We start from the raw sequence: 14,555 nt of genomic DNA on the forward strand, positions 1-14,555 counted from the left end.
TTTTCTCTTCTTCGCAGTTATAGAGTGGTGGCCATTAAGTGACCAAGGTTCATGCAGTTTGGAAAAAGGCATTTGAGTGATTACATTAATAATATGAAACCATGAAAGTAACATTGTAAAGATGCATTTGGTCCGTGCAGTAGTGCACAAAGCTGCCATAATAAACAAGGCATATGTGAAGTGACAAAAATCCAACTGAACTACTGTAATACTGTTACCTTGTCTGCATACCATTGTGACTTCTTTATCTCTTTGGACATGTATGGCACAAGGCTCACTGCATGGGAAGCTGGAATGAATAGGTCCAACAGTATTGTTGGTATTGCTTAATAAACATTGCACACTAATGCATCGATTTGGTTCTTATGTCTAGACACTGAGTAAAACAATTCATTATAAGAATATATAAAAACAACCAGGTATAAAAATATTCTGTTGATTATCTTGCGTAAGTGTTCAAATGCATGGAATCAAAAGTGCAGTGTTGAATTCAGATGTGTAATGGTGTAACATCAGTATCAGGAGACCCTTTACAATAATTCTTACTTACAGAGTTGTAAGGCGTTAACAAAAATACTTGTTTTAACAGACAAGCAGCTAGGATGACTTTGTATGTGGCTTTAATATAAAAATATTCTCTAGACAGTGTAACTCACTGCCACCACCTGTGGGTGAGTTACTTACAGTACTAGCAGGATCACCTGTCATTCTTGCTTACATGTGGTTTGGCCTGTACAAGACTCTATTCTTAGCACAAGGTGAGTGCAATAAGTGAGACCTCGACAGTTTGAGGCTTCACATCTCTAACCACTTTCCTAGTCTTGGAATAAAAACTGTCTGGAGCTTGCCAGACTGCTAAGTGCTTTCTTGTCAGTCCCGTCTTTGGGGAATGCTCGCAATGCCTCGGAGGATTCAGGATGTCTGACAGTAGCTGACCTGGCCCTTCTGCGAACCCTTCATTCTGAGAAAGGTGGTGACGGTACAGGGATGTCAGTCCTGACAAGGCAGATGTTGGTGATAGATGACAGGGCGTGGAGGCGGAGTGGACCCTGGAGCCTGGTGACAGAAGGCCCTGAGGTGCGGAGCGGGCCGAAGAGGAGGGGAGTGCCGGGGCCATGGGGGCCTCACAGGCAGGGGAGGGGAGGGATGGAGCATCAGAAACTGCCCTGAACGAATGGGTGACTGAGCAGGGCATCTGCAGTCGGCCTCCACTTTTCCTCCACAAACACCTGCCTCAGGAAGTCTCTGCAGTGGTCCGACACTCCCTCTGGAAGCAGAGGCTTTGTCGGCTGAGTGGCTATTTTAAAGATGGCAGCCATGGCCTCGTACTCAGCCCAAGGAGGTTTCTGGGTCAACATTTCCACAACAGTGCAGGCAACACTCCTGAAGAAAATCAAATCATAGAAAATTTTATGACAAAAGTTAAACAAAGCTATATAATTATAATTTGCAATAAACAAATACAGATTACATACTATAGGAGAGTTGGAGATGAAGATTTATAAAGTATTCTAGGTCTATAAGATGATTTCTGACTTACCATACATCAGCTTTTCGCCCATATCCCTCTCCATTTATGACCTCTGGGCTCATCCAGTAGGGGGTGCCAGTGACAGACTTGATTCCTGTACCAGACATGCAGATAGTCTGGATTCTTTTGCTGGCTCCAAAGTCTCCCAGCTTCACGTTTCCTGAAGAGTCCCCCAGGATGTTGGCACCTGGCAGAGGGAGACTGAATTAAGCAAGAATCTACCATGTGTCCACTGGATGATACTAGGTCAGTTTGTGTGCTCAGTGCAATTTGTCTCCCAGTTTCTTTAGCGGAACTGGAAACTCGAACAACTTCTTCATTTTGTGTTTCCCATTTCAGCCACTATTTGATCAATGACTAATGTGCATGGGCACTCATGCTCCACACCCAGAGGAACTGGGTAGACATTGACAAACCACTTTTTATTTATGCCTTTTTGCTGGCTGTTAAAAAGCTTAGTTGATCAACATTTTAGTGCCTAATTTCACACCAGTCTTTGAAGAGGCTGCCCAAAATCTGTGTGCTGCTGACACTGCTTTTAGTGCAGACAGTGGCTCTCTTGTACAGTGTGATGAGTGTGCAGCATGAAAGTGTCTAGATGGAAAATCCCTCCCAATTTTACCTTCAGAAATTTGTGGACCCTACTATCTTTTTCCCCCCATTAAACAGTACGGTTCACATTTCTGGCGATGGTTGAATGGGGCAGAGACCGTGAGCAGCCAAACTGAAATCTTTCCATCCAGTGTTGAACATTTTTAGACTAGTCAACTTGGCCAAAAAGGAGCCTAAAATAGCTCAAGGAAGAGTTTGAAATAGGACATTTTTCCAGGCTTGCTCATCAGATAAATTAGTAAATGAAAAATAGTTGACAACAATGAATAACTGAATTGCATTTCCAGCTTAACTTGTGACTACTGTCACTGTACTGTCTGCACTGGTTAAAATCAAATGAATATGGTGACCTTTTCTTTAATGCCGCTACCTTTGATGTCTCGGTGTACGATCATGTTGCTGTGCAGGTAGGAGACTCCTTGGAGGATCTGCCTGGTGTATCTTCGTGTTACCTTCTCTGTTAGAGCCCCATAGGCTTTCAACTGGTCCTTCACAGAACCCTAGTTAAAAAACAAAAGAAAGAATCAATACAAAGCATTCACCCACATATACACTAAGTTTAATTGTATGTAAATTGATGGTACTTATCCAACTAGTTCTCATATAATTTTATATTACCTATGTTAATAAAAAAGTACTATTTTGTACTCAACAATCTTAACAGTAAACCAGACATTTCAATAGCATTAATATGATCCATAGCCTGTCTCAAATAGCAGCTTAATTCTTATGGGTTAACCACAAAGCTTCAGACACCCACAAACTTGGCTGTGTCATCCAAGTTTTTTCTCTCCTTGTCAACGTAGATTTAAGATAAACAGTTGAACCTTCCAGGGAAAGTGTGAGCAGGCGACAGCAGCTCATTAAGTCGATTATTTAGGGAGAAAACAGTCTCGTGAAAAAGCTTCATTGCTGACATCAACAGCTAAGGATGTCTGTGCTGACAGGTGTTCAAATTTGAGAACTGTTCTACAAATGGTTGGAAGATTTTATATTTTATCTTTATTATATTGCTCTTGTCTTGCCAAACAGAAACAAAAAATCTTGTTTTTTGAAGACTTGACATGTACAAAATAAGGTGAAGAATTGTCTTGCACAGTACTAACCCCAGGCATGTATTCAACAAAAATGGTGAGTTTCCTCTGCTCCAAGTCCCGCAGGCAGCCATAATACTGAACGATCCGATCATGGCGCAGGTTTTTCAGCAGCTGGATCTCACACTCCAGAGCATTCACCTCCTACAGAGGAACAACACTGCGTATTAGAGAGGCACAATACAGTAGATTACACAATGTCGAAGCAATGACTCTTTCGTTCTTTAATTTTCCTAGTGAAAAATGTAAATGAAATGTACATTTGGCTTTACAACTTATGTTTAGAGTTGTGTATATATGGCCCTGGTTTCATTTCATTTTCATTTTTTTATCTTTTAAAAAGATGTGATCTTTTCTCTTTACCTTGCTGGTTTCTTGACAGTCAGGGTCAAAGGGCACTTGCTTGGCAGCCAGCTCGCGGCCTGTGTCAGCATCATAGCACAGATAGACCTCCCCGAATGCTCCACGTCCCAGGAGCTTGCCCTGTCTCCAGTTGACTGGCGCCCGAGGAGCTACAAGAGACACAAGACTAGATGATGAACATCTTACAGTAAATCACCCTCTGCTTAGCCCCCGAGGCAGACAAGTCCACTGAGATACTTTTTTGAGCAAACACTAATTCTGAGCCATGCGTCAGAATCAACCACAAAAACAACTGTAAATAAGGAGTAAGCCAGACAAGATGTTAAGCCCACCCCAGGGTCTTAAGTTATTCTGACCACAGATCTTCTCAAATGATACAGACAGGGGAAACCCCCCAAAGAACCAAGTCAAACGTAGCTCCATCAACAGAAAACAGAAATCAGCAAAGACAGAGTTACAACCATGGCTCAGAGATTTGGGTTTGAGTTATTGGGCTGTGTAGAGGCTGTGTTTAACAGTTTGCTCGTGCGGGGGAGGTGAGGAGCAAGACTAGCATCTCAACCACAATGTGCTGAGTGCCATGTTTTTGTTGCCTCAAAGAGACAGACTTAACAAATATGAACAAATGTGAGAATAGAGAATGATTCTGACATAGCATTTGGAAGCTCTTTGCATCCAATTTTTATTTTTATTTTAAACATTAACAAAAGCATGAAACTGAGTGAGTGGAGACTGTTATCTATTAAACTTGGCATTGTACCTTTTAAAAACCTACTTCAACTAAATCCCTAAATTTAAAATGTAGGTATCATTTTCCACAGACTCACACTTGGTTCCTCTTTGACAGCTCTTGTCTGTGGTGCGGCCCAGTGTGCGTAGATCACTGTACTGGAGTGTACTGTCCCCAATGTAGCTCCGAGAACGACTGGAGGGAACCAGCTGGAACAAGTTCTCCTGAGGCATGAAGCTTCGTGGAAGTGTGCGGCGACCTGAAAACACATAAAAAAGACAAACAAGACAATATGGTATGAACTGTAAAGTATTGCATCTTAGTTTTAATATGACTATTTTAAGTAATTTAAAAAGTACTGCTAGGATAACATGGTGTCTTGATTAACCATAAGCCAACAAGCTTCATTACATTTCCTATCAGGCAGGAAGCACAGCGCTGTGTTTTATACAGTCCAAATTCACCACAGGGAAACGTAAAATGCTGCTAGCCAAGGTTGACAATATAAGCCATTACAAGCAACTCTAAGGCGTAGTCTGCATAAAAGTTCAAGTTTGCTCCTAAATATGTATGTTGTTATTCTGTTATAGAAGCAGTTGTTTGCTTACGGTCTCCATAATCTTTGCTGGGATTTGGCAGCTGGAACTGTCGAGGAAAAGTGCCTCCTTTCCGATGCCGTCCTGAATAAGAAGATGGTTTTGTTACAGTACACTTAACCACTTATTTTACACATTTAAGTATATTTTAATGTCTTATTTTTGTGCCAAGGCCCTGTAGTCATAAGTTTATAGGATTCATTCATCTCTTCAGGACAGATAAATGGATTTTTAACAAACCCTCCTTGTGATTTTTTGTATGGGCTATTGTATTTGTACAAATAATTCAATATACTCAACCAAAGTAATTTCATTCACATGCATTTTAGTGCCCCATGTGTGCTGGCTGAGCTTTAGCTCTTAACCCAGCGAACCAGTAACTAAAGGCAGGTGGGGAGCACCGCTGACGCATGCGAGAGTTGACACTCACTCATTGACACACACACTAAATATGGAGCAGTGAAGCCACATGCAATTGAAAGCAGCTGTTTTGTCAGATGACTGCCTCCCCCTGTGCTGTTTTTGTAGCCGTATCCCATGGAGACAGAGGTTATTTTTTGTGTATGGCTATGGAGCATTGAAAGGAAAAATCGAGTCATTGGGAATAGTAAACAAACAGCGTATTCCTCTGCAGGAAAGGCCACAGAGCAGAAAAGACTTGTGTTATGTGTCCAAGTGAGAGATTATTGAAGTGATCTATAGGAAGGTTCTGCTGTACACTGTGTGCTGAGTCGCTCTTTAATTTACAGCACAGGGATGGGGCTGGAGAGCGAAATGAGCAGATTGGAGGGACTGCCACTGCGCCTGTTTGCAGGGATTAGTGTGGCGTTATCTGTGGTCCTGCTGTATTTGATCTGTGTTCAGAAGGAAAAGGGGCAGACACCCCAGGGAGACAGCAGACAGACACAGGAGCACGGAGAGGGGACAGAGGAGGAGGTCTGTATGAAGAGACAGGAAAAGACCCTTAAAGACTGAGAAAGCACCGACAAAGAGTGCACAGAAGACATACATGATGATGCTATCACACCTCCTTTATCACCCACTTAGACACTTGGCTCCACATAGAATATACATTACATATAAACAAACCAATTTCGCCTAATGCTCAGAGTGCACAATGCAATGTGTAGAATGAAAAATGTCAACAAAAGCTCTTTTCTTTCCTTTTCTTAATGTGCATGTGTATGCTGTGTTTATTTCAGGCAGAAAACATGTTTTCTTTTGTATAATTACAGACAGCTGAATTTATTGTTATTTATGCTCATCTTTTCCCAATGTATAGTCTAAAATTAGCTCAAAAGTCAGAAACTGTTTCACACTGGAGCTCTGATATATCAATGATGTATAGTTCTTCTGTCTTACCTTTGTATTCATAATTGAGGTTCAGGTAATTATTGTCACGGTTGTTTTGTGAAAAAGGAGGACTGGAATGAGAAAAAATAACACACACTGTTAACTCAATATAAAGAGACAGCTTGCAAGAAGTTATTTTCTCAAAAAATGAAACCCTCTTTATGACCAGTGAACTAACTGAACATAATCAGCTCATTATTGGACTCAGTTCTGTATGGACCAGTCCAGCCCAGACAAGTGGACAGAGAGTGACGTCTCTGCTGACCGCGGGGCAGCATCGGGCCACGAGACCCTGGAAAAGGGGCATGAATGCCCGCTCGCAGGGAAAAGTTCCATGCACTGGTTTCCTGCCATTGTTCTGCAGCCTGGAGCCCAGATAAGCCTCGTGCAGGTAGAGCCATTTCCGTCCAGCTAACTCTCCCTCACTGTTCTTATCCTTTTGATTCATTCGTCTGCATTCTCCACTTGTGCTCTTTCAACACTGCACATTTTCCATAACCTCTGACTCAGTCATACAGTGCAGTCTTACAGGTTTTTACCACTTCTGCCTTATATATGTTAACAGAGGAATCCTGGCTGCAGATAAGAGTCTCTATGGCAACAGCAGAATGACCTGGTTCCTTTTCCAGGGTCACATCAGAGCAGCGCCCTTTAGCACTGTTTACAAATCTAACTCTCTGCTTTGTTTTGTACAAAATCCCCAAAATATAAAGGCTACAGCCTCAAAAAAACGGCAGTGTTCATAGTAGAGTGTCCATAGCAGAGTGCCCATGGTAGATGCCGTATAAAGGACACGTCTGCAGACAAGGCCATAACAGGAGATAGGGACTCACCTGTCCAGTGCTTGGTCTATTGATTGACAGCTGCTCGACAGTGAGTTGTCTGCACTTCCAAATGGATCCAGCATCTGACAGAGCAACAAACACATCAGGACTATCACTGAGGTGACCATAGTATTTACACTTAAAGCAACAGTGGACTATTTTATCAAGAAAACTTCAGACAGTTTTACAGGCAAAATGTTGATGTGGATCATAGCACAAGGAAGAGCACAAATACATTCCCTTTTAGAATATTGACAGCAAAAATGTAACAACAGGAAACCAGTATGATGAGTTCTACTTTGAAGAAAATATTTTTACACAGTAAGAAACATGTGCTTTAAACAAGATTAAGAATGACTGTCTAATCCCTCAGTGCTCCAGGTGTGATCCATAGTAAAAAAAATAAATAAATTCTGTCATCTGGATGTTTGTATGTTTGTTTGTTTGTTTGTTTGTTTGTTTTTGTCCAGCTGACAGAATTGAAAATTTCTTTTCTATTAACAACTATTGATTGCTAATCTAATTAGGGCTGGGTGACATGACAAAAAATGTATCACCTTTTTCTCATAATTATCAATCAGGATTTTAAATTGTATTATATTTTGTAAAAAAAAATAAATAAAATAAAATGGTGTTCTTTGTATCTAAGGAGATGATATTGCTTTTGCCTGAAATGTTCCACTGTATGCATAAATGTATCTATTTTGCATTTATTCTATTAGGTCTTTTTTATTGCCCATTCTTTACATACATTCTTGCTAGGAGCAGTGTAAGCAGTCCACTCTCTCTCTCTTTCTTTTCTTTCTTTCTTTCTTTCTTTATCTTTATTTATACAGTGGAACAAAATGATAGTGTTTGGCCTCACTTTTTCATGGGTGTCCTGTTTAAAATACAATACAAGCAGAAAACAAACAAGTCTACAAGTCCATATAAAACATTAAAAACTGGAGCAGATCTGACCTGTAACTTGGCTTGGTGGCAACACCTGCTTGTCTCCATGGAGACTGATAAGTTTTATAGCAAACCATGGAACATTCCAGGGGGAAAAAATACATCTACAAGTAGACAAGCAGGTGGCAAATGCCTCAACTAAAAATGTACAAAGTGCACCTTAAGAAAACAAACAAAAAATAATAATCTTCCACAAACATGCTTTACTGACAGGATAGGCTATAGACCTCTTCATTAAAATGTCCATCCCTTACTTCAATATAAATGATTATGACTGTATATTACTGAGTGTTTTTGGTTGCTTACATTTGGGTCCAGTGTCTCAGGGATGAACTCTCCCTCGCTGTGGATGCTGGTGTAACTGCCTTGGCGTGCGATCTGCTGCTGCTCCTCTGGGACACTACCCGGCGGAGGGGACGTCCTGCCTGTGTGCAGCGAGCCTGTAAGCACGCAAGCAAACAGACAAGTGTTATATAGACCGAATACATAAAGTAAAGTGAAGGAAGGAATGCATAGGGCACAGATGAAGAGGTAGGAACAGGAGGGCAGAAGGAAGTAAACAGCGCTATTCATGGTTACAAGTTCAACCGTGCTAGGACTGCAAGAGATGATTTACAAAAGTACGCTGACACCACCTCTACCCTCAATTACTGTGACAAACGCTCCCCCAACCAAGCTGCAGCCAGACAGAGCAATCGTCCTTGACACAGAGAGGCAGCTCAAACTGTGACTAAACTGACAAGGAGCACACAGCATCCTAAGGCTCAAAATGCCCAAATATTATAAGACTTAAAGTTAAACCTTGTAAATTTTCAGGCAGGTGGTGGGGCATCTGTCTTGCTTTGCCTTGAATGATCCGCAGTGTAGCATTAAACTTATTTTGTAATTTATTAAATTACATGTGGTGTCACCTGCTTGTCTCCATGGAAACTGACCAGTTTAATGCCCTAATGTCAACCATAACATAGCATGTTCATGGAGACAAGCAGACTCCCCACAAAAAAGTTACACATTGCATCTTTGTTTTTACTTTACCATTGAAGATACTCCATAGTTACTCGACCGGCCATTAGGAATTTGAAAGTGATTCTAAACAATTAATATAGGGATGCACTGATTTTATGAGAAGAGAGGGGGGAGAAGGGAAGGAGCTCTGACAGGTATATCAACTTACCGTTCAATATATGATAGATGCAACAATAGATTTTGGGGCTCAATATCGTGTGTACATTTTCTTTGCAATAGTGCTGACATTTGTGTTATTTTAGTTTTAGTAATATGAAAAGAGTTCAGCTGTAGAGGATTGAATAAGGAATTTCTATGGCTAATTATTGCTTCACTCTGCAATCTGCGATCTGTCTATCTGTTTACTGGGAACTGCTTTATTATTATTGTGTCAGTAGTTTCAATGTTATCATTTATCATTAAATAAAATATATCATGCTTCAAAATGTGTTATCGTGACAGGCCTTTTCACCCTGTTGCAGGAAAAATGAGTGTGGAAAGTGAGCGTGTGGGCTGTCTGCGTTTGTGGCTGAAATGTGCCTGACAGATTGACCTTTTTGGGGATTCAGCAAAAGTGTTTGGAAACGATTTGGAAGTCTAGGGTTTCAAACTGACATAACATAACAAACCTTCTCATAGTGTTACATGATAAACGATAAAGGATCCCGGAGATATACTTTTGCAACAACTGTGTTAATAATAATAATCTTAAAGTTGCTCTATGTGACTTCTGTTGGAGGGTCTGCCACCTGCTTGTTTGTTATTGTTTTGCATGGAATGTTCCACAGAACGGCATTAAACCTATCCATGGAGACAAGCAGGTCATGTTACAGGTCAGATCTGTAGAGAGGTAACCTTCTCCCAGTAAGAAAACATGTTTTCTACAGGATTTTTGAACGGCAAGTTTAATGCCATATTGTGGAACATTCCAAACATAGCAATATCTTTTTCATGGTCTCCAGTTTGCGAACCCTTCTCCATTAAACCTAAATAGTGAGTGTTTATGTAATAGAGTGATCAAAACATTTCTAATAAAAAGTCTTTCTATACTTAGTAAGAACAGATTGTGCTATGTACTGCATATATTAGGCTGGGAGCTGCTTGGTATGACGTGTACAGCTTGCCCTTGCAGTGACCTGACACATCACTTTCACCTAAGAGCTTCTCTGCGTTTGCCTTCTCTGACAAAGCATGTTCCTCTGCTGCCATTAACACTGCTGCGACACTGTCAACTTCCATTTATAAACTGACAAAGATGGGCCACCTTGAGATTGGAACGGAATAACAAGATGGAAACTCAATCACCAAGACAACATTTAATTTTCCTTCCTTTGCCTATCACTTATCATATAAGGCACCATGAGACGCAAACGTATATTAAGGTAGCACAGCATTAAAATATATATGATAAATTAAGCTACAATGTATTCATGGATTTCAGCTTCCTGTTATATACAACAGTTTCAGGACTTGTTTCTATTCAAGAGATGTCATATTATATTTTAAATCATTTACTGCAATAGCGACAGTCCTAATTTCTAAGTTCTAAAACCATTTATAGATTTCAGGATAATATGCAAATTCTTGACTACATTCTATATGCCCATAAACAGATACCAGGTAAAGTACAAATTTTATTTGCATAAATCATAGCCTTACATTACATTAATTCTCAGTGATATTTTTTGCAGTTTAGGTGTTAGTTTTGTCATGATGCTACACATAACTCATTGCTTGTGACTTGCACACATTTTTTGACCCTTACCTGTGGAGTGTTTGCGCACCCGCTCGGAGCCCTTGAGCAGCGAGCCCTTGAGGTCCCCCAGTGACCGCGATGACTTCATTTCGCTCTGCTTGTCCCTAGTGTTCACCTGTAGGTACTGCACATAAGACAGAGGACAGGGGGGTTAGAGACGTGAGAACAGACCATGTAAGGAACAAGATAAGGGCAGGAAGTGCATTACATCACTGTCCACTTACACCATGTCACACACAGGACTGAACCTGTACAGCTCCAGCTCACACTTCTGAGAAACTTACGGTAACTCAAATCTATCTGTCTAAAAATATCAATCCACTCTATAAATATTGTGGGACCCATTAATTTGTTTATTGAGCAAAGCAAATTATCTATATTCTTCGCGTTTGTTTTTTTATGTCAGTTTTATTAGTCATTACATTAAACAAAATGAATAGCCTTAGACAACTGACTAATAATATTTTCTTCAACCGTATGTATGGTAAGTTGGTTTCAAATAATTTTAAATCAATCTAAAATAATTCATACAGATTTCATGTATTATATTTAGCAACATTTGGCTAAAGAATAGTCCAAATAGTTTACATATGGGCCCGTAGCCATTTAGTGTGATTTACTGAAGACAATGGATGGGGAACCTATTAAACCAAGGACACCTTCAACTCGGTCCTTGTTGCTAATAGCTCCATCTGACCTAAGTCATAAAAAGTGATAATACTCCCTACAATGGAAGCCTGGTCAGACTTCCACTGTAGGGAGCATTACACAATATGTCAGTTGTTCATTGCTCCGGGTTCGGTATATTACAACATATTATTTCTACAGTAACAGTAGTTTCAGTAGTTTCATGTTATTCTGCAGTATACATATGGCTGAGAGCTGCTCACATGGTTGTTCTTGGGGGTCTTGAGGAGTATCCGCAGCAGCCCATTGGTCCCCAGTGTCAACACGGCTTGGTCGAGGTCCTCCTGAGTCTTCAGAGGCAGCAGCAACTAAAGGACAAGAAAACATACAACACATGACCTTTCAGCTTGCATTGTGTTCACATGTGCATGACGTAAAGGGCTGCTCCATGTGTCACTGATGCACAAACCTATCAAGTAGAGTTTCACTCCAGTAAGTATCCAGCAGTGACTTTTTAAAGGACTGAACAATATTTAATGACCAGATAAGGACTATCCGAGGTCAAAACATAAATTACAATAGAAGGAATAATCTGGTGCAAGGCTGTTTTTTTCTGTGTATCAAAGTGGCTCTAAACTAAACAAAATCTAAATTATGGTTGTAATGACTAATTTGATATTTTGTGACTAATTAATAATTGAATAAATCAATAACACATGTATTAATCAATTATCATTATATGGACTACACATGCACAACACATGCTACGTTCTTTTTGTTTTTGTTTTTGTTTAATTTTTTATTTTATTTTTTCAATTTTCAAAAACTAAATGTGGTCAAAATTCTATACCAAAATGTTGAAGGTACAATAGAAATAATAATTTCAATAATTAACTGGCCACTAAATGAATCTTATGAGTCAACTCCATTTGAACTGTGTCAGACAAAAGAGAGACTTGTGTGCTGTCACCACAGTGTGAATGAGTGAATCTCATGTTTCTCATATATTCAAATGTGCCCATGTGTGTTGGTGATGTCTGGTCTGAGCCTGCATTCTCACACCTCTTTCTCCATGAAGAACATGTCCATCTGCTGTCCAAAGGCCTCAGTCACTTTCTGCTGCAGCTCCTTGATCTTCAATGGCCTCTGAAACGGGATGATTCTGTGGACAAAGCACAAACACAGTCATTCTGAGGCACTTTCACAGTTCCACTCTCATGGTTCATAATTAACATGCACCGAATACTCTTTCACACAGCGTTTAGATAAATGACCAAGTAGGAATCTCTTTCGAGGCCATTTTTCCAAAAGTGTTTCTATGGCAACACACAGAAAAGGGACAGGTTAGCTGCTGGGTCAAGGGAAGAAGCTCGCTGAGCCACCAGTCACTGAATAGGCTTAACAATCTAGACTCAGGAAAAAGACATATCCCATTTATTGATAATGATATATATTTTTAATTTTCATGCTCCGTCTACTGCCAGTATTGCATATTTATGTCAGTTTTTGTAACATTTTGAGAGCCTCAGTCACTGTAAATTAGGGAAAATAAAGAATAATACAGTTTATTGTGATAAAAAGAGTAGATACTAATCGTTCATGGGATATGATACTGTGGTAATCGCTGACAAAGATTATCGCCATTACATCACCAGAATGTGCAGAAAAATATAATGTTCTTTTCTAAATCGTACTTGTTTTTATTTAAGACAAAGTACAATTATATAAAAGTTGTTAAAACATGGAACCTATTCATAATATTAAAATTATAATTATTCATATTCATACCATTTTTAAACTGTCATTGTTATTGTGATATAATCGTTAATCGCAATTATGTTGGCCATGATCACTGTGACATCAAATTTCAATATCGTCCCATGCCCACTCCAAACCATAATAAAGCCTCTCAAACATTTGAACATTCACAAAATGGTGGTAAATTATATAAAATATTTTAACAATTTAACACAACCACGAGCTCAGTCTCACACTATAGGTCATTTAAAATACTGTGAAATCACATGAAGACCACCCACACATTGGTGTAAGACAAAGACTGTTCTATGGAGATGCGTGGAGAGTGTGGATGTACGCCTGTCACAATAATTACTATATCGACTTATCGGTCAATATATGGTAGAAGGAACGATACATTTTGGAGGTCAGTATTTATCGTGGGTACTTTTTCTTTGTAATAATGGGAAAATTTGGGTTATTTTGCTGCACTACAATTAGATTTGAGCTGTAGAAGGTTTACAATATTGTACATTTAGAATACATTTTGGGGATAATTCTGCTTTTTTGGGGTTTGGTTTCAATATTATCATTTATAGTCTAAATTTTTGCTTCAACAACATATCACACTTCAAAATGTGTTATCATGACAGACCTCTGTGGATGTCTAACTCATCTGCAGTATGCCTATATGCGCAGTGTCCATCTGTCTACCGGATCTCTCTTTAAAGTCAAATCACATATGGACTACATGTGTATATTTGCAAAAGTGCGTGAGTGCGCTTGCTTCACAATCAGTTTTTCACATCGCGGACCACTGTTTCAACACCACGCTGGGCCTCTCCACTCACCAAGCGCCGGCACAAAGGCAGATGGGAAACTTCCTGAGAGGAAAAGGGGAAAAAAAATGCAGAGCGGCAGCAAAAGCAGCAGGATGTGTGTCTTTCCCTCCTTGTTCAAAAGAGTGACAGATACACAGATATGCAGGCACAGGCTGAGAAAATAAACCTCTATCTTCTACCATGTACTTCATACGGCATATACTTTGGAATAGTATTTTTTGATAGATATATTTACAATAGGCCTGTCTCGATAACACAAAACTCAAAAACTGTAATAGATAAACGGAAGAATGAAACAATTAGTTTGCATCTATAATGAGCCAAGTAGTTATCGATTCAACCCTCGACAGCTCAAATCTCATCGTAGAAAAGTAGGAAAATAACAAAATCTTTTCCACTAGCGCAAAGAAAAAGTACAAAGATAAATATTGACCCCCAAAAATTATTGCTCCATTTAACATATATTAAATGAGTGACAGGCCTAATTTGTAATGTCACTATTTTCTCATCAGCTTTGCCTATCTTCATAACTGG

At 39.6% G+C, this 14,555-nt stretch overlaps 1 protein-coding gene across 2 annotated transcripts in view; it reads right to left on the reverse strand.

The window, feature by feature from the left end:
* Positions 1–34: 34 nt before the first annotated feature.
* map3k22 (mitogen-activated protein kinase kinase kinase 22) overlaps positions 35–14,555 on the reverse strand; it is a 37,304-nt gene continuing 22,783 nt past the window's right edge. For both annotated transcript variants that reach the window (XM_033985649.2, XM_033985650.2), the window contains 13 exons: positions 12,505–12,604; positions 11,706–11,810; positions 10,825–10,939; positions 8,361–8,494; positions 7,113–7,186; positions 6,289–6,350; positions 4,939–5,010; positions 4,428–4,589; positions 3,601–3,749; positions 3,250–3,381; positions 2,514–2,643; positions 1,541–1,718; positions 35–1,383 (listed from right to left, as the gene is read on the reverse strand). In XM_033985649.2, coding sequence (XP_033841540.1) covers positions 1,155–1,383; positions 1,541–1,718; positions 2,514–2,643; positions 3,250–3,381; positions 3,601–3,749; positions 4,428–4,589; positions 4,939–5,010; positions 6,289–6,350; positions 7,113–7,186; positions 8,361–8,494; positions 10,825–10,939; positions 11,706–11,810; positions 12,505–12,604 — 1,642 coding nt within the window. In that variant the 3' untranslated portion in view covers positions 35–1,154. The remainder of the gene's footprint in view (positions 1,384–1,540; positions 1,719–2,513; positions 2,644–3,249; positions 3,382–3,600; positions 3,750–4,427; positions 4,590–4,938; positions 5,011–6,288; positions 6,351–7,112; positions 7,187–8,360; positions 8,495–10,824; positions 10,940–11,705; positions 11,811–12,504; positions 12,605–14,555) is intronic.

The sequence above is a fragment of the Periophthalmus magnuspinnatus genome, chromosome 20 (assembly GCF_009829125.3).
Source record: "Periophthalmus magnuspinnatus isolate fPerMag1 chromosome 20, fPerMag1.2.pri, whole genome shotgun sequence".
In the NCBI taxonomy this organism is placed as follows: Eukaryota; Metazoa; Chordata; class Actinopteri; order Gobiiformes; family Gobiidae; genus Periophthalmus; species Periophthalmus magnuspinnatus.